At 37.2% G+C, this 25644-nt stretch overlaps 1 protein-coding gene across 1 annotated transcript in view; it reads right to left on the bottom strand.

Annotated features, from left to right (window-relative positions):
- LOC115835874 overlaps nucleotides 1-25644 on the bottom strand; it is an 82304-nt gene that overhangs the window by 47265 nt on the left and 9395 nt on the right. The window contains exon 3 of the mRNA XM_030815183.1: nucleotides 25461-25528. Within this exon, the coding sequence (XP_030671043.1) occupies nucleotides 25461-25528 (68 nt within the window). The remainder of the gene's footprint in view (nucleotides 1-25460; nucleotides 25529-25644) is intronic.

The raw sequence follows: 25644 nt of genomic DNA, 5'->3' as shown, positions 1-25644 counted from the left end.
TATTTTTAAAGGTATTATGATAAAAGCAGGGAAAATGATTTGATTTTATATGAGTGTCATTTTGGTTTTGCTTATTTGTTTCTTTTAATAAAATAAGTTAATGACACAAAAAGGCTAGCTTGGAATCATAGAAAAAACACTCATCTAAGAATCATGGGAACCTAGACCAGGTGGTAAAGTTTGAGCAAAATGAGGTTAATGTCATACCCATGTGGCTATGAGAATTAATAGATAAAACTGTGTGAAAGCACCATGGAAACTGCAAAGTGTTTCAAAATGTGACTTAAACCAGACTTGAAGTGTGACATTAAATTATCATTACATTACAGGAGAGAAAATTTATCAAATATTACTCTCCTACTTGGTATGTTAATAAGCTAAAACAAACAAACAAATTCATTATTAAAACACATTCTTCAAAATCTTAATAATTGGAAGTTCTTTATAGAGTTGAGAATTTTGACCAGCATGGCATAATAAAATACTTTGAGTTTTGGTTATCTGACCTGTTTAAACAGGCTCTACAATTTAACTTACTCTGTAACTTTGGCAAATTATATAACCCTATTAGATACCAATTTCCTCATCTCTAAAATGAGGATAATGATATCTACCTAATAAATACATTATGAGAACAAAAAATAATTTTAGGAAGTACCTGCCGCAAAGTACACACTCAGTAAGTGATAGTTACTTTTTTTCAGAAAATTTCTTAAGTCTTTGCATAAGGCTTATTTATTCAGCTTTAATAATCTTCAGTATTAAAAAACTATAATTATATTCAGCTTAAAATGTATTTGGCATGACCTCCAGACATATGTATTTTAATTTCAAGAAAATAACTTTTACTGTAATATAGTTAAAAGTGTAAAATTACTGCTACTATTATTATTAGACTTACCTTACAGCTGCTAATAAATCAAAATAATTACTTTTCCAACCAAACTATGAAAAAAACACAAAAGTTAATTATTTTATTTACAATACACCTTTTGTATGTAGAATATTTCTTTATATAAATATGTATTTGACATAAAGTAATTCATTCCTTTCTTAATCTAAACTACAATTTAGATTACTGCCTAAATTCAAATAGAAAATTATATGGCAAAACTAACAAAAACCTTTTCATAAACACTTGAAGTAGAAATTTCACTCCAGAAAAGATGGAGTCACATGGACCAAATTTATATTCCTGATAGAAATAACCAAGAAAACAGACAAAATACAGCTCAAACTTTACCACCTGGTCTAGGTTCCCATGATTCTTAGATGAGTGTTTTTTCTATGATTCCAAGCTAGCCTTTTTGTGTCATTAACTTATTTTATTAAAAGAAACAAATAAGCAAAACCAAAACAACAGTTTTCAGGATACTGGACATCAAGCAACAAAGAACAGTGATCCCTAAGAGATATAAAAACAAATGAAGTGTGTGTATGATTGAGTTTCCAGGTCATGAACCAGGAGGAGGAACTCAGATGGGGAATGGCAGATTCCCCGAGTTGAGGAACTAAGAGTCCAAGAACATAAACCGATTACCAGGAAGTCCAGGGGGTTCACAGGACAGATTGCAGGAGACAGACAGGCATCTGCTATACAGATAGACAACTCTGGAGATCTACAGAGGGTCCCTGTAAAGTATTCCGCAGAGAACTAGCAGTGCACGGGTGTGAAGAAGTTACCTAAGTGTGACAGTAGTGCCTATTCTCACTAGCTAGACTGGAAAACCTTACAATTCATAGGAAAATTGGTAGAATGCTCAGAAGGCTTTGCCTCAAAAGTGGAGAATTTGGTCCTGGACTAAATGCTGCTCTGGTCCTACTTAACATATCTTAAAAGCACGACCAAAATGGACCAGTTTCAAAGTAATTTAATCACAATCCAGAACAAAGCTTAAGATATGAACATAACTTGCAACTAACAAGGTAAAATTCACAATGTCTGTCTTCCTAACCAAAATTAGCAGGTATGCAAAAAAGCAGGAAAATAGGCTCACATTGAGGGAAAAGAACTCCATCAATTAAAACAGACTCATATTTGACACAGATGTTAGAATTAGTAGACAAGGTCATTAAAACCATTACTATAACTGTATTCCCTAAGTTGAAAACATACCTATAAAACAGATCCAAAACAAAATCTCATTTCAAAAATCCACATGTGAACTGCTAAGGATGAAACTTACAGTTCTGAGAAGAAAAAAACATGGAATGTGATAATAGCAGATTAGACATAGATAATAGCAGAAGAAAAGATCAGTTAACTTGAACACATAGCAATAGATACTATTCAAAAGGAAATATTGGGAGAAAAAAGCATTTTTAAAATGAAAAGCGAATCAGTGAGCTGTCAAACAACTTTAAGTGACATAAATATGTGTAATTAGAGTCCCAGGAAAGGACGAGGAAAAGAAAACATATTTGAAGGAATAAAAGCTAATTTTTTTTCAAATTTGATGAAAACCATAAATTCAGATTCAAAGAGATTCACAAACACCAACAAGAATAAACATAGAGAAAAGGCACATACAATAAAATGTTCAATACCAGTGATAAAGACAAAATCTCAAAAGCAGCTCAAACAAAGGAAGATATGTACAAAGACAGGGTACAAAGATAAGAATGATAGTAGATTTATCATCAGAAGCAATGCAAGTGAAAAGGCAACAGAGCAAAAATTTTAAAGTACTGAAAGAAAAAAGAAACCTATCAACCTAGAATTCTATACCCAGTGAAAGTATCTTTTAGAAACAATGATGGAATAAAAACTTTTCCAGGGATACAAAGCTGAAAGAATTAATAACCAGCAGATATATATTATATAAATACTATGCATAATACTTCCTTTATGTTATATGTTAAAGGAAGTTCTTTAGGCAGAAGGAAAATGATAGCAAATGGAAATATTCATCCACGGGAAACCCTGAAGAACACTATAAATGTTCATTACAAAGGTAAACATACAAGATTTTTTCTTAGCATTTAAGTCCTTTAAAAAGATAATTTATTATAATAATACCAGTAAACTATAAATAACAATACTAAATAAAAACAACATATTGTTGGGTTTATAACATATGTAGAGGCAAAATGTATGAAAACAAAGGCACAAAAGATGAGAAGGGAGAAACAGAATTATACAATTATAAAGTTCTTATACGCTATGTGAAGTATTATAATATCTTGAAAGTAGACTATTACATTGAAGAGATAGATAAAAAATGCTAAAGCCACAACTAAAAGAATATAAAGAGTTACAGTTAATAAGCCAACAATGGAGATAAAATGGAATCATTTTTTAAAAACCCAAACAAGGCAGAAAAAGGGGAACAAAGAATAGATAGGGTAAATAGAAAACAAACAATAAGATGACATTTAAACCTAACAATATCAATAGTCACATTAAAGCAAACGGTCTAAATATCCCAGTTGAAAGGTTATCAGATTAGATAAAAAAGTAAGCTCAGAAGAAAGTTAACATGGCTACATTAGTATCAAACAGGGTCGATTTCAGAGAAAAGACAATTACCAGGAATAAAGAAGGTAATTTCTTATTGATAAAGAAGTCATTTAATCAGAAAACACAAAATAATTGTAAATATAACTGTGCAAATCTAAAACTATAATCAGAGATTTTAATACCCCTCTCTCTCTCTCAATAAATGATACCAGTAGACAGAAAATAAGTAAGAATGTAGATTTGAGCAACACAATTCAGCCAACTTGACATGCGTAGAATATTCCACCCAACAACAACAGAATACACTTTCCTTTCAAGTGTACTTGATGCTTTACCAAGACAAATGACAAGTCCCAATAAGTTTAAAAGGATTCAAGTCATACAAAATATGTGCTCTGACCACAGTGGAATTGGATAAGAAATCACGAACAGAAAGATATCTGGAAAATCTACAGAATCCCTCAAACTACCCACTACTAAATAATCAGTGGGTCCAGTTAAAATCAAATAGGAAATTTAAAAGTGTATAGGAAATTTAAAAGTGTTTTGAACTGACTGAAGATAAAAACACAACATACCAAAACTCGGGGGATGCCACACGTATGGGTTTCCTATTGCTGCTCTAAGAAATTATCACAAATGTAGTGGCTTAAAACTACATGAGTTTATTATCATACATTTCTAGAGATTAGAAGTCTCGCTGGGTTAATATCAAAGTGTCAAGTGGGCTGTGTCCCTTCCAGGGGCACTAGGTGAGAATCATTTCCTTGTCTTTTCCAGCTTCTACAGGCTGCCCACATGTCTCGTCTTGGGGCTCTCTTCCATCTTGAAAACCAGCAGTTGCATCACTCCAACCTCTGCTTCCCTCATTACATCTCCTCTGACTCTGACCCTTCTGCCTCCCACTGAGAAGAACTTTTGTGATTAAATTGGCATCACCTAGAGAATCCAGAATACTCTCCTCATTTCAAAATCCTCAACTTAATCATTTCTGCAAAATCCCTTTTGCCATGTAAGGTAATATATTCACAGCTTCTGGGAATTATAATATGGACACCTCTGGGTAGGGGCATTATTCTGCCTCCACACTACTAAGGTAAAATTTAGAGGTAAATAGCATGGAAAGGCCTCTATTATAAAAGAAGGAAAATCTCAAGTCAGTGACCTCCAGTTTTCATTCTAAGACACTATAAAAAGAAAAGTAAATGAAACCCAAAGTAAGCAGAAAAAAGGAAATATAAAAATCACGGCAGAAATCGAAGAAGTTGAAAAAAGCAAAATATAAGAGAAAATCAGTGAAACCTAAAGCTGATTTCCTAAGAAGATCAATAAAATTGATAAACCTCTAGCCAAACTGAGTAGAAAAAAAGAGAGCAAACACAAATTACCAATATTGGGGTGACAGAGATAACTAAGATTCTACAGATGGTGAAAAATAAGGAAATATATATGATCTCATGCCAATAAATTTGACAACCTAGATGCAATATACACATTTCCTTAAAAGACAGAAGTAACCAAAGTTTACTAAAAAGGAAATAGATAATCTGAATAGCCATGACTTTATTTAAAAAATTAAATTTGTAGCTAGAAATCTTCCCACAAAGAAATCTCCAGGCTAAGGTGGCTTCACTGTAAATTCTACCAAACACTTATGGAAGAAATAATACCAATTCTACAAAACTCTCCCAGAAAATCAAAGAGGAGGGAATACTTCACAAGTCTTTGATATAAGCATTACCATGAGACCAAAATCCTGACAAAGATATTTCAATAAAAATATAGACGAGTATCCCTCATGAACATAGATACAAAAATTATAATACAAATTTCTGGAAAGTAAATCAAACAACATATAAAAAGGATACTATATCATGACCAAGTGAGATTTATCCTAGGCATGAAGATTAGTTTAATATTCAAAAATCAATGACAGTCCAGGCATGGTGGCTCATGCCTGTAATCCCAATACTTTGGGTGGCCGAGGTGGGAGGATCTCTTGAGGCCAGCCTGCACAATATAGGGAGATGCTGCCTTTACAAAAAAGAAAAAAATTCAATGACTACACAAATAAATGGTAAGTATGTGAGTAATGCATACGTTAATTATCTTGATTTATCCATTTCACAATGCATATATATTTTGAAACATCATATTGTATGCCATAAATTTAACAATTTTAATTTGTCAATTAAAAATAATTTAAAATTTTAAAATAAGATAAAAGATGAAAAATCAATGAATATTAATCATTATATTAACAGATTGAAAAAGAAAAAAATACATACTCAACAGACATTTTAAAAGATTTCACAAAATCCAAACATCCATTCAAGATAAAAATTCTTAGCAAACTAGGAATAGAAAGGAGTTTTCTCGACCTGATAAAAACTCTACAGCTAGCATTATACTTAATAATGAAACATGAGAATGCTTTTGCTTAAGATCAGAAACAAGAAAAGCATACTTGTTGGCATAACTGCTTTAACTATTTGTATTAAACATTGTACTGGAGGTTCTAACCAGGTCACAAGTCAAGGCAGAAAATAAAAGGCATTCAGATTGGAAAGAAAGAAAGAACACTTTATTTGCAGACAACATGATTATCTATGCAGAAAATCCCACGAAATCTTCAAAAATACTACTACACTAACCAGTGAGTTTAGCAATGATTCAGGCCTGATACAAGGTCAATATTCAGAAAGCAACTGTATTGCTATACAGTAGCAATAAATAATCAGATATTGAAATCATGAAGCAACATAATTAACAATAGCATAAAAATATGAAATGGTGAAAAATCTGTTAAAAGATGTGCAAGCCCTGCACACTGAAAACTACAAAACATTTCTGAGGGAAATTAAAGAAGATCTAAATAAATGAAGAGGTACACACTGTTCAAGGGCCCAAACAGTCAATATTGTTAAGATGTCAATTCTTTAAAAATTGATCTGCAGATTCCAGGCAATCTCAAACAAAATAACAACATTTTTCGTAGAAATTAACAAGTCAATTTTAAAATTCATATTGAAATGCAAAGACCAAAAACAATGTTAAAAAAGGGCAAAGATGACTTATGTGATTTCAGGACTTATTATAAAGCTGCATTAATCAAGACAGTGTAATATTTGCATTGTAATGATGAATAAATCAATGGAACACAAAAAAGAATCCATGGTCAACTGCTTTTGCCCAAAGATGTAAAGGCAATTTAGTAGAGAAAGGATTTTTTTTTTGAAAAATACTGCTAGAACAATTGAATATCTACATGAAAAAAAGGAACTTTTACCCATACCTTGCACTTTATGCAAAAATTAATAAAAATGGACCATAGACCCAAATGTAAAAGCTAAAACTATTACATTTCCAGAAGAAAACACAGGATAAAGTCTTTGTGATTTTGAATTAGGCAACGATTTTTTAGATACAACACTAAAAGCATGATCTACAAAAGAAAGAATTAATAGATTGAACCTCATCAAAATTTAAAACTTTCTTTTTAAAAGTCACTTAGAGGAAACAAATAGTGTATACATCTCTCCAAACTTTTCAAACTGTACACTTTAAATATGTGTAGTTTACTGCATATCAGTTATACCTCAGTAATGCTGGGAGCTTTTTGTTTGTTTTTTGAGACAAGGTCTCTCTCAGTCACTGAGGCTGAAGTGCAGTGGCACAATCAGAGCCCACTGCAGCCTCCACCTCCCAGGTCCAAGCAGTTCTCCTGACTCAGCCTCCCAAGTAGCCAGGACCAATGGTGTGAGCCACCACGCTAAGATAGTGTTTTACTTCTATTTTCGTAGAGACAGAGTCTCCCTATGTTGTCCAGGCTGGTCTTGAACTCCTGGCCTCAAGAAATCCTCCTGCCTCAGCCTCCCAAAGTGTTGGGATTGCAGGTGTAAGCCACCACACCCAGCCAATAATACTGTTTATAAAAAAGACAATCATGAAAAAAACATTATGTGCACTAACCTAAAATCATCTCTCCAATAATATAACCATTCAATGGAATTCATTAACTTAAAGCACAATGAACATTTTCTTGGCATATTTTTTTCTTATAATGAAGGAAATGTAAAGTACAGAACAATGAATTAACAAATTTATATTTAAAGACATTTAAAATTAATCCTTGATGATGGACTAATAAAATATCTAGATTAAAACCACTTTAGAAATATTTATTTCCTTTAAGCAAAGGAAGAATTTATAATCCAACTCTATTTCAAGAATTTATGTCTATGTATACCATCAATTATTTTATTTTAAAAATATTTTTAATTTTTTAAACTAGTTTTTAAATATTAGTTTATAAAATATCATAATGGTTTAGAGTAATCACTTAAAATGATTTTCAAAAGATATATCTAAAAAAGATAGCGTTTAGCCTTTTTTTCATTCAGGCACACTGGAGAGGACACTTCCTGTCAACAGGCGCTCCCCTAGACCAGTGGTTGCCCAGGAGGGAAGGAAATGCCAACAGGGGCATTATCAGAATGTTCACTGGTGGGAAGAAGCTAGTAGAGTACACTTCCCGAATCTTCCCTGTCCCCGCAATTTTAATGGGGCATAAGAGAGCCAGAATGGGCTACTGAGGATCCTTAATTTAAGGAAATATTAAAGCAGGTGTGGTGGTAAGCACCTGTAGTTCAAGCCACTCAAGAAGCTAAGGCCAGAGGAGTGCTTTCAGGCCAGCCTTGGCAACATACCCAGAGGCCAGTCTCTTTTAAAAAAAAAAAATTAATTTAATTTTAAGTTCCGAGATACAAGTGCAGGACATGCAGGTTTGTTATACAGGTAAACATGGGCCATGGTGGTTTGCTACACCTATCAACCCAACACCTAGGTATTTAAGCCCAGCATGCATTAGCTATTTTTCCTGATGCTCTCCCCCACCCCAAAACAGGTCCCAGTGTGTGTTGTTCCCCTCCCTGTGTCCATGTATTCTCACTGTTCACCTCCCACTTATAAGTGAGAACATCCAGTGTTTGATTTTCTGTTTCTGCATTAGTTTGCTGAAGACAATGGCTTCCAGCTCCATCCATGTCCCTGCAAAGGGCATGATCTCCTTCCTTTTTATGGATGCATAGTATTCCGTGGTGTACATGTACCACATTTTCTTTATCAAGCCTATCATTGATGGGCATTTGAGTTGATTCCATGTCTTTGCTATTGTGAATAATGCTGCAATGAACATAGGCACGCATGTATCTTTATAATAGAATGATTTATATTCCTTTGGGTATATACCCAGTAATGGGATTCCTGGGTCAAATGATATTTCTGGTCCTAGGTCTTTGAGGAACCACCACATTGTCTTCCACAATGGTTGAACTAATTTACATTCCCACCAACAGTGTAAAAGCATTTCTATTTCTCCACAGTCTTGCCAGCATCTATTGTTTCTTGACTTTTTAATAATTGCCATTCTGACTGGCATGAGATGGTATCTCATTGTGGTTTTGATTTGCATTTCTCTAATGATCAGTGATGTTGAGCTTTTTTTCATGTTTGTTGGCCACATAAATGTCTTCTTTTGAGAAGTGTCTGTTCATGTCCTTTGCCCACTTTTTAATGTTTTTTTTTCTTGTAAATTTGTTTAAGTACTTTGTAGACTCTTAATATTAGACCTTTGTCAGACGGATAGATGGCAAAAAATTTCTCCCATTCTATAGGTCGTTTGTTCACTCAGATGATAGTTTCTTTTGCTGTGCAGAAGTTCTTCAGTTTTAATTAGACCCCACTTGTCAATTTTTGCTTTTGTTGCAATTGTTTTTGACATTTTTTTCATGAAATCTTTGCCTGTGCCTATGTCCTATATGGTATTGCCTAGATTTTCTTCTAGGGTTTTTATAGTTTTGGGTTTTACATTTAAGCCTTTAATCTATCTTGAATTAATTTTTGTATAAGGTGTAAGGAAGGGGTCCAGTTTCAATTTTCTGCATTTGGCTAGCCAGTTCTCCCAGAACCATTTATTACTAGGGAATCCTTTCCCTATTGCTTGTTTTCATAAGGTTTGTCAAAGATCAGATGGTCATAGATGTGTGATCTTATTTCTGAGGTCTCTATTCTGTTCCATTGGTCAATATGTCTTTTCTTGTACCAGTACCATGCTGTTTTAGTTACTGTAGCCTTGTAGTATAGTTTGAAGTCAGGTACCATGAAGCCTCCAGCTTTGTTCTTTTTGCTTAGGATTGTCTTGGCTATACAGGCTCTTTTTTTGGTTCCATATAAATTTGAGAGTAGATTTTTCTGATTCTGTGAAGAATGTCAATGGAAATAGCATTGAATCTATAAATTACTTTAGGCAGTATGGCCATTTTCATGATATTGATTCTTTCCAACCATGATCATGGAATGTTTATATCTTCTCTGATTTCCTCAAGCAGTGGTTTGTGGTTCCCCTTGAGAAGGTCCTTCGCATCCCTTGTTAGCTGTATTCATAGGTATTTTATTCTCTTTGTAACAATTGTGAATGGGAGTTCATTCATGATTTGGCTCTCTGCTTGTCTATTGTTGGAGTATAGGAATGCCTGTAATTTTTGCAAATTCATTTTGTATCCTGAGACTTTGCTGAAGTTGCTTATCAGCTTAAGAAGCTTTTGGGCTGAGATGATGGGGTTTTCTAAATATAGGATCATGTCATCTGCAAACAGAGACAGTTTAACTTCCCCTCTTCATATTTGAATATGCTTTATTTTTTTCTCTTACCTGATTGCCCTGGCCAGAACTTACACCTATGTTGAATAGAAGTGGCAAGAAAGGGCATCCTTGCCTTGTGCCAGTTTTCAAGGGGAATGCTTCCAGCTTTTGTTCATTCAGTACGATATTAGCTGTGGGTTTGTCACAGATGGCTATTATCTTGAGGTATGTTCCATCAATACCTAGTTTATCGAGAGTTTTTAACATGAATGGATGTTGAGTTTTTTCAAAGGCCTTTTCTGTGTCTATTGAGATATGGTTTTTGTCTTTAGCTCTGTTTATGTGATGAATCATGTTTATTGATTTGCATATGTTGAACCAGCCTTGCATCCCAGGGATGAAACTGACTTGATCATGGTGGATAAGCTTTTTGATATGCTGCTGGATTCAGTTTGCCACTATTTTATTGAGGATTTTTGCATCGATGTTCATCAGGAATATTGTCCTGAAGTTTTCTTTTTTTGTTGATCTCTGCCAGGTTTTGGTATCAGGATGATGCTGGTTTCATAAAATGAGTTAGGGAGGAGTCCCTCCTTTTCAATTTCTTGGAATAGTTTTGGAAGAAATGGTACCAGTTCCTCTTTGTACCTCTGGTAGAATTCAGCTGTAAATCCATCTGGTCCTGGGCTTTTTTTTGGTTGGTAGACTATTTATTACCGCCTCAATTTCAGAACTTGTTATAGGTCTATTCAGGGATTCAACTTCTTCCTGGTTCAATCTTGGAAGGGTGCATGTATCCAGGAATTTATCCATTTCTTTTGGATTTTCTAGTTTATCTGCACAGAGGTGTTTATAGTATTCTCTGATGGTTGTTTAGTTTTCAGGGGTCAGTGGTGATATCCTATTTGTCAATTTTTATTGTGTCTAGTTGATTCTTTTGCCTTTTCTTCTTTATTAGTCCAGCTAGTGGTTTATTTTTTTATTATTATTATTATTATTATTTTTTCAAAAAACCAGCTCCTGGATTCACTTTTTTTTTGAAGGGTTTTTCATGTCTCTATCTCCTTCAGTTCAGCTCTGATCTTGGTTATTTCTTGTCTCCTGCTGTCTTTGGGGTTTGTTTGCTCTTGGTTCTCTAGTTTTTTTAGTTATGATATTAGAATATCAATTTAGGATCTTTCTAGTTTTTTGATGTGGACACTTAGTGCTATAAATTTCCCTCTTAACACTGCATTAGCTGCCTCCCAGAGATTCTGGTATGTTGTCTCTTTGTTCTCATTGGTTTCAAAGAACTTTTGATTTCTGCCTTAATTTCATTATTTACCCAGGATTCATTCAGGAGCAGATTGTTCAATTTCCATGTAGTTGTGTGGTTCTGAGTGAGTTTCTTAATCTTGAGTTCTAATTCGTGCTGTGGTCTGAGAGACTGTTAAGATTTCAGGTCTTTTGCATTTGCTAAGGAGTGTTTTACTTCCAATCATGTGATTGATTTTAGGGTAAGTGCCATGTGACAATGAGAAGAATGTATATTCTGTTGTTTTGGGGTGGAGAGTTCTGTAGATGTCTATCAGGTCCACTTGATCCAGTTAACTTTCTGTCTCGTTGATCTGTCTAATACTGACAATGGAGTGTTAAAGTCTCCCACTATTATTGTGTGAGAGTGTGAGTCTCTTTGTAGATCTCTAAGAACTTGCTTTATGAATCTGGGTGCTCCTGTATTGGGTGCATATATATTTAGAATAGTTAGTACTTCGTGTTGAACTGAATCCTTTACTATCACATAATGCCCTTGTCTTTTTTATCTCTGTTGGTTTAAAGTCTGTTTTGTCAGAAACTAGGATTGCAACTCCTGCTTTTTTCTCTTTTCTATTTGCTTGGTAAATTTTTCCTCCATCCCTTATTTTGAGCCTATGTGTGTCTTTGAACTAAGATTGGTCCTTTGAATACAGCACACTGATGAGTCTTGACTCCTTATCTAGATTGCTATTCTGTGTATTTTAATGGGGCATTTAGCTCATTTACATTTAAGATTAATATTGTTATGTGTGAATTTGATCCTGTTATCATGATGCTAGCTGGTTACTTTGCAGACTTGTTAACGTAGTTGTTTCATAGTGTCATTGGTCTTTGTACTTCAGTGTGTTTTTGTAGTGGCTGGTAATGGTTTTCCCTTTCCAAATTTAGTGCTTCCTTCTGGAGCTCTTGCCAGACAGGCCTGGTGGTGATAAATTCCCTCAGCATTTGTTTGTCTGAAAAGGATTTTATTTCTGCTTTGCTTATAAAGCTTAGTTTGGCCAGATATGAAATTCTGGATTGTAAATTCTTCCCTTTAAGAATGTTGAATATTGGCCCCCAACCTCTTCTGGCTTGTAGGGTTTCTGCTGAGAGTTCAGCTGTTAGTCTGATGGGTTCCCCTTTGTAGGTGACCTGGCCTTTCTCTCTGGCTGCCCTTAACATTTTTTCCTTCATTTCAACCTTAGAGAATCTGATGATTATGTGTCTTGGGGTTGATGTTCTCATGGAGTATCTTACTGGGGTTCTCTGGATTTCCTGAATTTGAATATTGGCCTGTCTTTTTAGGTTGGGGAAGTTCTCCAAGATGATATCCTGAAGTATGCTTTCCAACTTGATTTCATTCTCCCTGCCAATTTGGTTTCATTCTCCCCGTCTCCTTCACATATCCCAATCAGTCATAGTTTGGTCTTTTTACATAATTCCATAGTTCTCAGAGGTTTTGTTTGTTCCTTTTCATTCTTTTTACTCTAGTCTTGTCTGACTGTCTTATTTCAGCAAGATAGCCTTCAAGCTTTGAAATTCTTTCCTCTGCTTGGTCTATTCAGCTAGTGATACTTGTGGTTGCATTGTGAAGTCCTTGAGTTGTACTTTTCAGCTCCATTTATGTTCCTCTCCAAACTGGTTATTCTGGCTACCAGTTCCTGTAATGTTTTATCATCATTCTTAGCTTCTTTTTTATTGTTATTATTATTATACTTTAAGTTTTAGGGTACATGTGCACAATGTGCAGGTTTGTTACATATGTATCCATGTGCCATGTTGGTGTGCTGCACCCATTAACTCGTCATTTAGCATTAGGTATATCTCCTAATGCTGTCCCTCCCCCCTCCCCCCACCCCACAACAGTCCCCGGAGTGTGATGTTCCCCTTCCTGTGTCCATGTGTTCTCTTAGCTTCTTTGCATTGGGTTAGAACATGCTCCTTTAGCTTAGCAAACTTCGTTATTACCCGCCTCCTGAAGCCTACTTCTGCCAATTCATCCATCTCAGCCTCCTCCCAGTTCTGTGCCCTCCCTGGAGAGGTGTCGTGATCATTCGGAGAAGAAGAGGCACTCTGGCTTTTTGAGTTTTCAGAGTCTTTTCATTGATTCTTTCTCATCTTCATGAGTTTATCTAGCTTTGATCTTTGAGGCTGCTGACCTTTGGATAGGGTTTTTGTGGGGACTATTTTTGACCCTTTTGTTTTTGTTGCTATCTGTTTTTCTTTTAACAGTCAAGTCCCTCTTCCATAGGGCTACCTCAGTTTGCTGGGGGTCCACTCCAGAACCTATTCACCTGGGTCCTTCTCACACATGGAGGTGTCACCCAAGAGGCTGGAGAATAGCAAAGATGGCTGCTGCTCCTTCCTCTGGGAGCTATGTCCCAGAAGGGCACCAACCTGATGCCAGCAGGAACGCTTCTGTATAAAGTGTCTGGTGACCCTGTTGAAGGGTCTCACCCAGTCAGGAGGCATGGGATTAGGGACCAACTTAATGAAGGACTCTGGCTGCCCCTTGGCGGTGCACTATACTGGGGGGAATCCCACTTGTCCATATTGCCTGGATTCTTCAGAGCCAGCAGGAAGAAAGACTAAGTCTGCTGATCTGCAGAGACCACAGCCACCCCTCCCCATAGGCACTCCATCCCAGAAAGATCAGAGTTCTGTCAGGAAACCCCTGGCTAAAGTTGCTGAAATTCCCGCAAGGAGGCCCTACCCGTTGAGCAGGGATGGGTTAGGGTCTAGCCTAAAGAGGCAGTCTGGCCACAATCTGCCACAACTGCTGTGCTGTGTTACGGGGAATTCCTCCTGGGTCCAAACTGCCCAGTCTCCCCAATTTTCTTAGGCATCAGTGATGATGGTTTCCCCTCCCCCTGAGAACTGGGTAGCCTTAAACAGTCTCCAGCTGAGCAGTCATAGAGAATCTGCACAGCTCTGTGCTTGGGACCCAGGGCCCTGGTGGCACGGGCTCATGAGGGGATCTCCTGACCTGTGCTTTGTACAGATCATTGGAATAAGTATGGTTTCTAAGGTGGGGTGGCAGAATCACTCACCGCCTCCCTTGGCTGGGGGTGGGAGTTTCCCTTGCCCCATGTGGCTACCAGGTGGACCATTGCTCTACCCTCCTTTTTCCCACTCTCTGTGGGTCATGCCAACCACCTAGTCAGTCCCAGTGAGAGAACCTGGATACTTCAGTTGCCAGTGAAGGATTCAATCACCTTTTTCTTTCTTCTTGGTGGGAGTCTCCAACTGCAGCTGCTTCTGGTCAGCCATCTTGGTCCCTCCCTCTCCCCCATCTTTTAAAAAAACAAACATATGAACCTGAAATTTCAGTTAGACACTAGGTCAGAAAGGAAACCTAACTCTGTAAATTAGTTATTTCATCCGCATATGTCCATAAATTTGCACACATACATACACACTATGTTCAGTAATGTGAGTTCAGTTTTCAAAAAAGCAAATCACTTGTCAGGCTCTGTGGTTATAAAAACATATGTAATACTTGAGTATTATAAAAATCCTGCCTTGTGGTTATATTTTAATGTAATCTAATTTTTTAAATGTCAAATGAAACCTACTTTTCCAGTTATAACTCACTAAAAATAGATCAGAGAAGAAACTGCTCATTAACATGTCACAAATAAATAGAAATGTACTAGTGCCACCCTGCGGTAAAATTCACACCTAATAAAATTTTATACAAATAAAAAAGCTATTATTTTCTTTTAATGCAGACAGTTAAAACCAATATTGGTTTAACCAAAAATTCAGTTTTTTAATTTGTAAATATTTTTCTGGATCCCTTATTATATTGGGACTTCTCTGCAAGAAAATTTGATGTCTCTTATGTTTAGGATTCCCAAAAATTGTGCATTTCACGTACTCTGTAAATGTTTAGTGAATGTGCTTATGATGCATTAATACTTAAATGCAAAGCTATCTTACAGAAATCATCAAGAATAGACACAAAAGTATAGCTGGATGTTTATTCACTGTAGCTTATTTAAAATAGCCAAAAAAAAATGGAACCAACATATGTATCCAATATAAAGTCAGTTAGATCATTTGTACCATATACCGGTATAATATACTGTCATTAAATGTGGTATTGTGAAAATTATTTAATGATATTTTTGAAAATACATCATTAAATAAAAATCAGATTATTACAAAATATGTATAGTATAATCTCATTCTTGTTTGAGATATATAGTTAAACTCCATTTTTATAATCTTTATTGTTGTGGTCTCCACAAGAAGACATGATAGACTCCCTTCACCCCTAAACACCTGAATCGGAGTCACATATAGAGACTGATGATAATGCTACATACACACCAAGAGGATATGCAAACATTTACTACTCGCATAATGAGGCTTTCTGGGGAGAGCGAGAAAGGCTCCCAAGCAGATTCACAAATGATTTGAGAGAGTAGAGAAAGAAGATCAGCTTAGATTTTATTGCAGTGAAGAGATAAAGCTGGGGTGAAGGCTCCCACATGTTGGCCAAGGTTTGTGTGTTGTGTCCTTCTCATTGGAGCCAGAGGAAGAAGCAACAGGTCTTTTTTACTTGCTTACCCAAATGTAGGGGAGCAGGGGAAGGGGGCATGGTGAGGCTTGAAAGCTGCCAGCAGTCAAATGTCAAAAATGGAGTCTGACTTTTTATTATACGTATATAATAATGGATTATATATAAAATATATGTAAATAAGTCTAAATATAGACGGCTGAAACGATATATACCAAAATATTGACTGTAGCTATGTGTAGTTGGATCATTATTGCATTTATTTTTTTCTTTATTAACCATATTTTTAAATGAACTTTTTGTTTTATAAAATAAAACAAACCATGAAAATTAGATTAAAACTCAGAAATTGAGAAAACAGGCCTTACCTGTTTTTATCAAAAACACTTAAAATCTTAAGAAAATAAAGATAGCTAGTGCTGGTAAAGGAATGGTTAAACAAACAAAATAACACTTCTAGTGAGTAAGTATAAATTGGTACAAGCCTTCTGCAAAGTAATTTGGTAATACATTATAAGGACCTCAGAAATGTAAAATGTCCATAACCTTTAACACACTAATTTGATTTCTAGAACCAACCTAAGAAAATCATTGTATACACTGATAAACAAATATATGCACTTGTTCAACAAAGTTTCTTGAGAGCTTACCATGTGCTCAGGCTGTGAGGATACAGCAATGAACAATAGAAAGCTCCTGTCTGCATGCAGCTTTTGGTACAGAAGGGCCATAGAGATACAGCACTGAGTGTGCACTGGTTACATGCATGGGTCTAAACCCTGGTAGACCTGGGTTCCCAGACTCCTCTATCTCTTAGGGCTTCCACACATGCTCATATAAATGGCGTGGTTCATAAACAACATTTGTGGCAGCCCTCCATGGATTCACTTCAGGATTATATGTAGTGCTTAATGGTGTTCAACACAGAAACCATTCCAAATGTTCTAAAGTCAGTTAATTCTCACCACTTAGCAGAAGTCATTTTCCTGTCTTATAATTGTTATAAACATAATAATTAATGATAACATATTACTTAATAGACCAAGCAGTTTGCTTAACTTTTTCCTTATTGTTAGACTTTTAGCATAAGCAAGAAATGAATAATGAAACTCTTTCCTTAAAAAAATGTATGCAGGCTTGTCTCATTTTAAACATGCTGCAAATAAAAATTCAGATGTATACAAATAACAAAGGGCAAATGACAAATGAATTTTCTTTAAAGTAGCTGCTCTTTTCCATACCATTTTATTGTAAAAATAGTTTCTTGTTATAAAAGTAGTACTTGGTCATCAAAGAAAATGTGAAAATTTAAAAAAGGAGAGAAGGCCAGGCGCGGTGGCTCACACTTGTAATCCCTTGGGTGGCCAAGGCAGGTGGATCATCTGAGTCAGGAGTTTGAGACCAGCCTGGCCAACATGGTGAAACCATTTCTCTGCTAAACGTACACAAAATTAGCTGGGTGTGGTGGCACATGCCTGTAATCCCAGCTACTTGGGAGGCAGGGGCAGGAGAATCTCTTGAACCCAGGAGATGGAAGTTGCAGTGAGCCAAGGTCATGCCACTGCACTCCAGCCTGGGTGACAGAATGAGACTCTGTCTCAAAAATATAAATAAATAAATAAATAAATAAATAAGGAGAAAAGAAGAAATTACTCATAGCAGCTGGTATAAATTACTCATACCACCTTTTGTAAATTCTTTCCTGATTCTTCCCTATGCATAGGATTTTGACATCTTTATGTTTTCAGCATATATTAAATCGGACTACTAGTATACTTTTATCACCATGCACTCATTGTTTACCTAAAATTAAATAATATGCCTTTTGTATGTCTTATAACTGTTATAAACACAATAATTAATGATGACATATTACTCAACAGAGCAAAGAGTTCGCTTAGTCATTTCCTAACTGTTAGAGATTTTAAAGTGTGTATGGGTTTATGTCTCTTTAATATTACTTTATTAAATGTAATGAGACTGGCATGGTGTACAAGACTGAGACCTACTTTTCTCTAGCCTTTTATATTCCCTCTATTATGAAATCTTGCCAGTTCTACCTCCTAAAGATTTCTTCAATCAATATACTACTCACAGTTCTTTCTCATGCCCAAGCCACTAGCTCTCAATTGCCTTTCATCAGTAAACTCCTTATTTCCATCTCGTCTCTAAACCACTTTGTAGCCAGAACGATATCTTCAGAGCTCACATCTGATCATATAACTTATCTGCTTTTACTTTTCTTTAGTTGTTTTTTATTTGTGTTCAAAGTAAAGTACAAAATCAGAACCATGACCTTCAAAGTCCTCTCCCCTCTGACTCCCACCTATCTCTCCAGGCACATCACCCTCCTGCCTCTGCATGTCACCATTCTGGACTTCTCAGTTCCTGCATCCCTCCAGCATATCCCTCCAGGGCTTAAAATGTGCAGTGTAAGGCCGGGCGCGGTGGCTCACGCCTGTAATCCCAGCACTTTGGGAGGCCGAGGCAGGCAGATCACGAGGTCAGGAGATCGAGACCATCCTGGCTAACACGGTGAAACCCCGTCTCTACTAAAAATACAAAAAATTAGCTGGGCGAGGTGGCGGGCGCCTGTAGTCCCAGCTACGCAGGAGGCTGAGGCAGGAGAATGGTGTGAACCCCGGGGGGCGGAGCCTGCAGTGAGCCGAGATTGCGCCACTGCACTCCAGCCTGGGTGAAAGAGCGAGACTCCGCCTCAAAAAAAAAAAAAAAAAAAATATATATATATATATATATATGTATATATAAAATATAAAATGTGCAGTGTAGTCTTTTCTACTTGAAACTTTTTATTTTTTTCCAGAGCAAATTATATTCACTCTAAAGGTCTCAATTTCAACATCACTTCTGCTGAAAGACCATCCTCATCCCCTTCAGAACATGTTAGGACCCCCAGTTATAAATTTTCTAAGCTCCCTGAACATTTCCTTTTCATGCAGGACAGGGAAGCCCCAACACTGGGGCTTAGCCCAGGAGGGTTCTTAGCTTCACCCAGGAAAGAATTCAAGGGCAAGCCAGTGGTGTTAGACAGCAATCTTTTATTGAACAGTTGCAGAGCAGGGCTAACACATAGGCAGTGTGCCCAGAGTCAGCAATGTATGGGCTCTTGTCAGCTGTATTTACATTCATGTAAATCCAATGTCAATTACATGCAAATTAAGGAGTGGGTCAATATAAATTGAGGAATGGGTAAATTAGAACTTTCTAGAAAGGGGCGGTAACTTCTGAGTCATTGCCATAGAAATGAGTGGTCACTTTCCAGTCACTGTCATGGCACTGGTGGGAGTATCTTATGCCAATAAGCAATGAGGGCAGCTAGGGATGGCTTTTGTTGCCATCTGCTGGCTCCTGCTAGTTTTTCACTTTATCCTGTCTGGATCAGATCCTGTTTTGGTCAGCAGGATTGTGACCAGAAAACAAGTCCTGCCAGTCTCCTACCTCACTTTCATAACATTCATCCATTCTCTAGTAACAATAAGCCTGTTGTTAGGGCCTTAGAAACATAATGAAAAGTGAAGCCTGGTGGTTTAAAGTGTAGACTCTGGACCCTAGGCAACCCACCTGACTTTTCTATCCCCAAGTTTCTTCATTTTTCTTTTCTTTTTTTTTTTTTTAGCTCTCTACAAAAGGATGGAAATTGCTTCATCTTTAAAGTAGGACGCTGACAGTTATCTGTTTCATAGGGTTGTTATAAACACATAGATGTAATCTCTTCTTGTTCCTGCAAAGTGATTTACCATATTTGGAAGGTACCAGTAGTCTATATCTAGTAAAGAATGATGCTCCCTATCGAGCCAAAGTTAAGAATAAACTATCAATATATTTCCTGAAAAGACATGAGGTTTGTAGTCTTCTCTCTTATAATCATGAGGCATGTGTCCAGGGATTCCTGAAGCAGGCATGTTTTCCCAGGCTAAGTGCCAAAGCACTAGAGAGGGCCTTTTTATAAAGGGTGATCTCTGTATCGCCTCAAAAAGGAGGGTGCATGGCTAGAGTTATGGAAAACATAACTCAGGGAGCTTGTGAAAATTTCTAAGCCACCATAGCATCAACTGATGCTGCTTGGGTACAGCCATTCATAAAAACTGCATATCACCTTATCAAGCCATTATAGCTGCCGAGGACATTTTCTGCTACTCCACATTGACTGATCGCTGTGGATTGCCTGTCCACAGCAATCAAAGTCAAAAAGCAAGTTCCCTACCAAAAATTAAAGCTGAAACTTCTCCATCCTTAAATCCCCAATGTGGAATTTTAAAGAGTGTTATTATTTTGACAAGTATATTTTATGCTGTCTTCAGTTACTATCACAACGGGAAATAGAATTTCGGCTATTAAATTCTACATTCCCAGGCAGGTTCCTACTTCTCCTCTCTGTTCAAGGTGTTTCTGTTTCCACATTTGCTTTTTATGAGCAAATTAAAATCTCTGAGGGGTATTTTCCTTTCCATAAGGCAAAAACAGGTCCATGTTGTAATTCCATTGGATAAGATTTAGCATTTTTGTCATCACATTGTGATCGTTAAAGCAGAAGTCTGCCACATGCTAACAAACACCATATTTAAAATAAACCAACAGGCAGTTATGGCAGTGAAATCACTCTTCTAGTTACTACGTCAGTAGTGTAAAAACAAGAACCTCTTTTTAGAAGAAGGATAAAGATAAACTCAAAATACACTACCTACACAGCAATAGAACAACTCTACAATGTTATCTCCAGAACAATTTCCACAAATCTAAACCTTCTGCATAGACAGCACATTTAGCAGGCCCCTGTGAGGGAGGACAATGGCTTTAGAAAGATAAATAATTGGCAGAACTATTGTGTCTACACGCAAACAAATTAGTGTTTTGTGCACCTGACAGCTCATACCAATACTGCAAATATCCATGACCAGCAAGAACTGTGTTTGGATTTCAAAGGTGGGATTTTCCACCTCTTGCATTTCACTGGGAGCTAAAGACGGTGCTAAAGAAACAGCTCCAAGGAAAAGTATGACACTTGCCTTCAACAATTAGCTTTTCGAACTGAAGTGTTAATAAAAGTATTTATTAACTTCATTTCCCTTTCTGTTGTGACACGTAGAATGTATCACTTGCAGCAAAATCCATCAGTTAGAACCAAATGATGGTAAGATGAGAAAGGTGGATAACAGATTGTGCTAAATAACTTTATGATTTATAAGAAGCACAATTTCAGCTTAACCTTCTGTGTGAATTAGAAATGTCCAGAGTTATTTTAAACATTGCTTTCAGTGAAACAATACATCTTGAATACCATCCACATAGGTGGTTTATAGACATAAATCGTTAACCAGTAAAGGCAGCTGACATACTAGATTTTATAGAATAAAGTAACAAGGGATTTCTAGGGCTCAATCCTAAGAGTTGTCTATTAATTACAGGGATTTCTAGGGCTGAAAGGGATTTCTAGGGCTCAATCCTAAGAGTTGTCTATTAATTACACCAAATTAAATGATCATAATTGTATATTACATGGCAGGATGGCTTCTTGCTTAGAAGCATATAATATAAATATCAATAACATCTCCCATGACATTATCTACAGTGACAACTGTTGTATTCAAATCCACGCCGGCCTTCCTGGCCATCTTATGAAGGGCAGCAGCATACTTGGGGGCTCAGTACCCCTGTACTACTAAGAGCTTACATGCCTGCCAGAAGAGAACCACCAAAGCAATCACTCTGATGGGAGCTTAGTCACCAGTTTACATTCAATAAATTGCTTTTTCTTCCCAATGTTTTTTCCTTTTGGAGGGAAAACACTAAAGGCAATGACATCCACATGGGTTTAAGCGGCTACAGCCACTTCTGGTGTTTATGATCATTAGATGCATGGCTAGTAAATTATATAAATAGTGATATAAAGGTTGTGTCCTAATGAAAATATCTGTGGACTACTAAAGAAATGATCAATTTTAAAAATTGCCTGGATTTTCTAAATAATCCCCTGGGGATGACTGATACAGTCAATTATATTTCAGAAAATCTAATCCTTAGAGTGGTCTCTGAGAGTGATTTGGGAGACAGGCCATATGGAATACAATAGAGAAACGAAAGTTAGAGATTAAAAATTCCTGATACTCTATACTAAGCAGGACTTTAATGATCACCTAATCCAGTAGTCCTTAACTTTTTAGGATGCATTATCACTTTGGGGGATCTGATCAAAGCTATAGACCTTCTCCCTAGAGGGAAAACCCACTTTTTTTTAGCTTATAATTTCAGACATCTCAGATTCTCTGAAGCTCATCCTTGGACATCAATTTAAGAAACTTCATTTATAGATGAAGCAATTAAGGAGAAGAGAGACAAAGTGACTCAACCAGGGTCATGCAGCTTGTTAGTGACAGAGGCAAGATGGAAACCCTGCTTTTCCTACTTCTTGTCTGCTGTCATCTGCTGCATCAAGCTCTATGTGGACTTAAATGTTCTATTAAACCACTCCTATCAACTGGCCAAAGAATGGTTACTAAGTGTCTATAATTAGAATTTATACCCACTAGTTCTCTTTCTAGCCAAATACAAAATCTTTTTCTCTGTGTGCATTCTCCTGAACCTATTCAGGCCCATGTGAACTCACTCTATCCTCCTAGCCTCCTCCCCCAGCACCACTACTTTCTTAAACTCCCTCCTTCCAGGGTTCCTGTGATCATCCAGATCCCTCCCACTTCTTCCAGGGTTCACCTCCCTCCCCTCATGTGTGTGTGTGTTTTTAAGAGACAAAGTCTTGCTCTGTCACCCAGGCTGGAGTGCAGTGATGCAATCCTAGCTCACTGAAGCCTCAAACTCCTGGACTCAAGCGATCCTCCCGCCTCAGCCTCTCTTGCAGCTGGGACTACAGGCATGCACCATGGTTCCAGCTAAGTTTTGCATTTTTTGTAGAGAAGGCGTCTTGCTATGTTGCCCAGGCTGGTCTTGAACTCCTAGGCTCAAGCAATCAGCCTGCCTCCACCCCGCAAAGTGCTAGGATTACAGGCACGAGCCACCGCACCTGGTATCCTCTCCCATTTGTTATCTCCTTAGCTGCTACCATTTCTCCTCTCTCCAGGGGTTCCCTAAAGCTCAATCCTACTCTCCTTTATATCCATTCTCAACCTTCTTACTGTTACTTCTATTGAATAGAACTCCTGTGAAAATTGTCAGTACCCAAAAAGGAGTCACTTATGTCAAACCGCAACAAAATGCAGTGCGAGGCCATGAAGGAAGGGCCCTCACACATGTGTGCCTGCACCAGGAACTGCCAGAAACGACTCTCTCAAATGGAAATTTCCAGTTAAGCCACTCCTATGAAAACTCTCTCCTACCAACAGCCAGTACCACTAATGAGCAAATGCCACTGCATGTAACAAGACCCTGTAGCCAATGGTCTTTATTTCAAAACAGGTACATGGATATCTTTTTGCCTTTAAAAGCTTCCTTTTTTTCCCACCTCCCTGGGATACTCTTACGGTCCTCCATAGCAGGCATGTATTATGTATTATGTTGATTGCAGTTCCCTGCTATTCCCTAATAAGCTTGAGAATTAATCCCTGTTGCTCAATTTAGGTTGACACCATTCTCACCCTGTTTACAGAAATACTTCCCAATAATAGTTTCAACAGGTACCTCTATTGACTATAATTTCCTCCCCCTAACCTGTTCCTATTTCCACCCTCTCATCTATGAGGCACTGGTGACTTGAACACTGCTTGTGCCCTGTGATGTCCAGCTCTATATTTGGCACATACATAGATAGCAAGAGCAGTATAAATGTGGATTAACTGACATGAGGGTTTCCTCACATCTCAGTGAAGATAGTATACAAACAGAAAAAAAAAGTGAAAGATAGTATACAAATAGAAAATTTAGCAACAGTTCTGGTGATTTTATAAGAAGTTTTGCAAATTTGACAGAATTTACTTTTTCAAATGAAGCTTTGCTTTCTTTTTTTGCAAGATAGTATAACTAGTTTTATTCTTTTTTCTGGGCAACTGATTTCTTAAAAGAAGATATAGCTCCCCCTCATGGATGATAATGATTTTTAAAGACAGCCCTTCCAACTCTATGGTGCATTCTGAAATGTGTCATTAATAAAACTAAGTCGTGCATAGCAACAACATCCAGACTCTTAACTATTCAAAGCTCCTCATGTAGATCTAAAACAACAGCACGTTCTAAGGAATTGATCCTTCTTAAGCAGAAGTACATTTTCAGTACTTCAAAAGGAGATATTCAGTAACACCATTTGATATTCAGTACTCAATTACAAAAGACTTTCTTCATTAGCTCAATAAATCAAACCACTGTGATAATGAGGCCAGAGTCCTGGATTTGGTTCTAGTTTGGGAAGCTGCTTTGACTGGTTTAATAGCCTCAAGTTTCACACTAATTCCCGGGAGTCATCATAAAATGATCTGTCCTGAGTCACAGGATATCCAGAGTGCCAGAGAGCAAACAGTTCAGTTCTAACTTTCTCCGGCCGGGAATCACCCCCCAAAATGCTGGGGCATTAAAAGTGGCTTTGTATTTCTAAAAATTCTTTCACATAATGGCAATTCCCTTCTTTCCTCAGAACCACAAGGTGGCTAACAAAGCCCTTTTTTTTGAGACGGAGTTTCACTCTGTCGCCCAGGCTGGATGCAGTGGCGCGATCTCGGCTCACTGCAAGCTCCACCTCCCGGGTTCACGCCATTCTCCTGCCTCAGCCTCCGGAGTGGCTGGGACTACAGGCGCCAGCCACCACGCCCAGCTAACTTTTTTTTTTTTTTTTGTATTTTTAGCAGAGACAGGGTTTCATCGTGTAGCAAGGATGGTCTCGATCTCCTGACCTCGTGATCCGCCCGCCTCGGCCTCCCAAAATACTGGGATTACAGGCGTGAGCCACTGCGCCCGGCCAATAAAGCACTTTCAAAAAAAATTTTACTTTAAGCTCCAGGATACATGTGCAGAACACGCAAGTTTGTCACATAGGTATACCTGTGCCATGGTGGTTTGCTGCACCTATTGACACAACCTCTAAGTTCCCTCCCCTTGTCCCCTACCCCACAACAGGCCCTGGTGTGTGTTGTTCCCCCACCCCCGTGTCCATGTGTTCTCATTGTTCAACTCCCACTTATGAGTGAGAACATGCAGTGTTTGGTTTTCTGTTCCTGTGTTAGTTTGCTGAGGATGATGGCTTGGAGCTTCATCCATGTCCCCACAAAGGACATGAACTCATTCCTTTTTATGGCTGCATAGTATTCCATGGTATACATGTACCACATTTTCTTTATCCAGTCTATTATTGATGGGCATTTGGGTTGGTTCCATGACTTTGCCATTGTAAACAATGCTGCAATAAACATATGTGTGCATGTGTCTATTAAAGGCCTTTTAAAGGTTCAAGTTCTTTACTTTTTGTGACTATATAAATCAAACAGTTTTAGTAAGTGTGTGTGTGTGTGTGTGTGTGTGTGTGCTTCCATCTTAAAATTTGACATTCTAATGAATACAAAAAATTAAGATAATCTACATGAAAAATAGTTTTCAAATTACCTTTTTATTTGGTCTTTTATAACTGGAGCCATGGCAGTCTGTATAAAATCAGGAGCATAGCCCAGGTCCTAAAATATAAAAAGAAATGTATTATTCACTATAAAATATATTTGGCTATCAAAGGCAATAATGCAGACTAGTCAACCTTTTAGTGTTTCCAAGGCCATAATGAACATTAAGAAAT

This window comes from Nomascus leucogenys, chromosome 7b, assembly GCF_006542625.1.
Source record: "Nomascus leucogenys isolate Asia chromosome 7b, Asia_NLE_v1, whole genome shotgun sequence".
NCBI classification, from domain to species: Eukaryota; Metazoa; Chordata; class Mammalia; order Primates; family Hylobatidae; genus Nomascus; species Nomascus leucogenys.
This window is presented reverse-complemented; position numbering and strand designations above follow the sequence as displayed.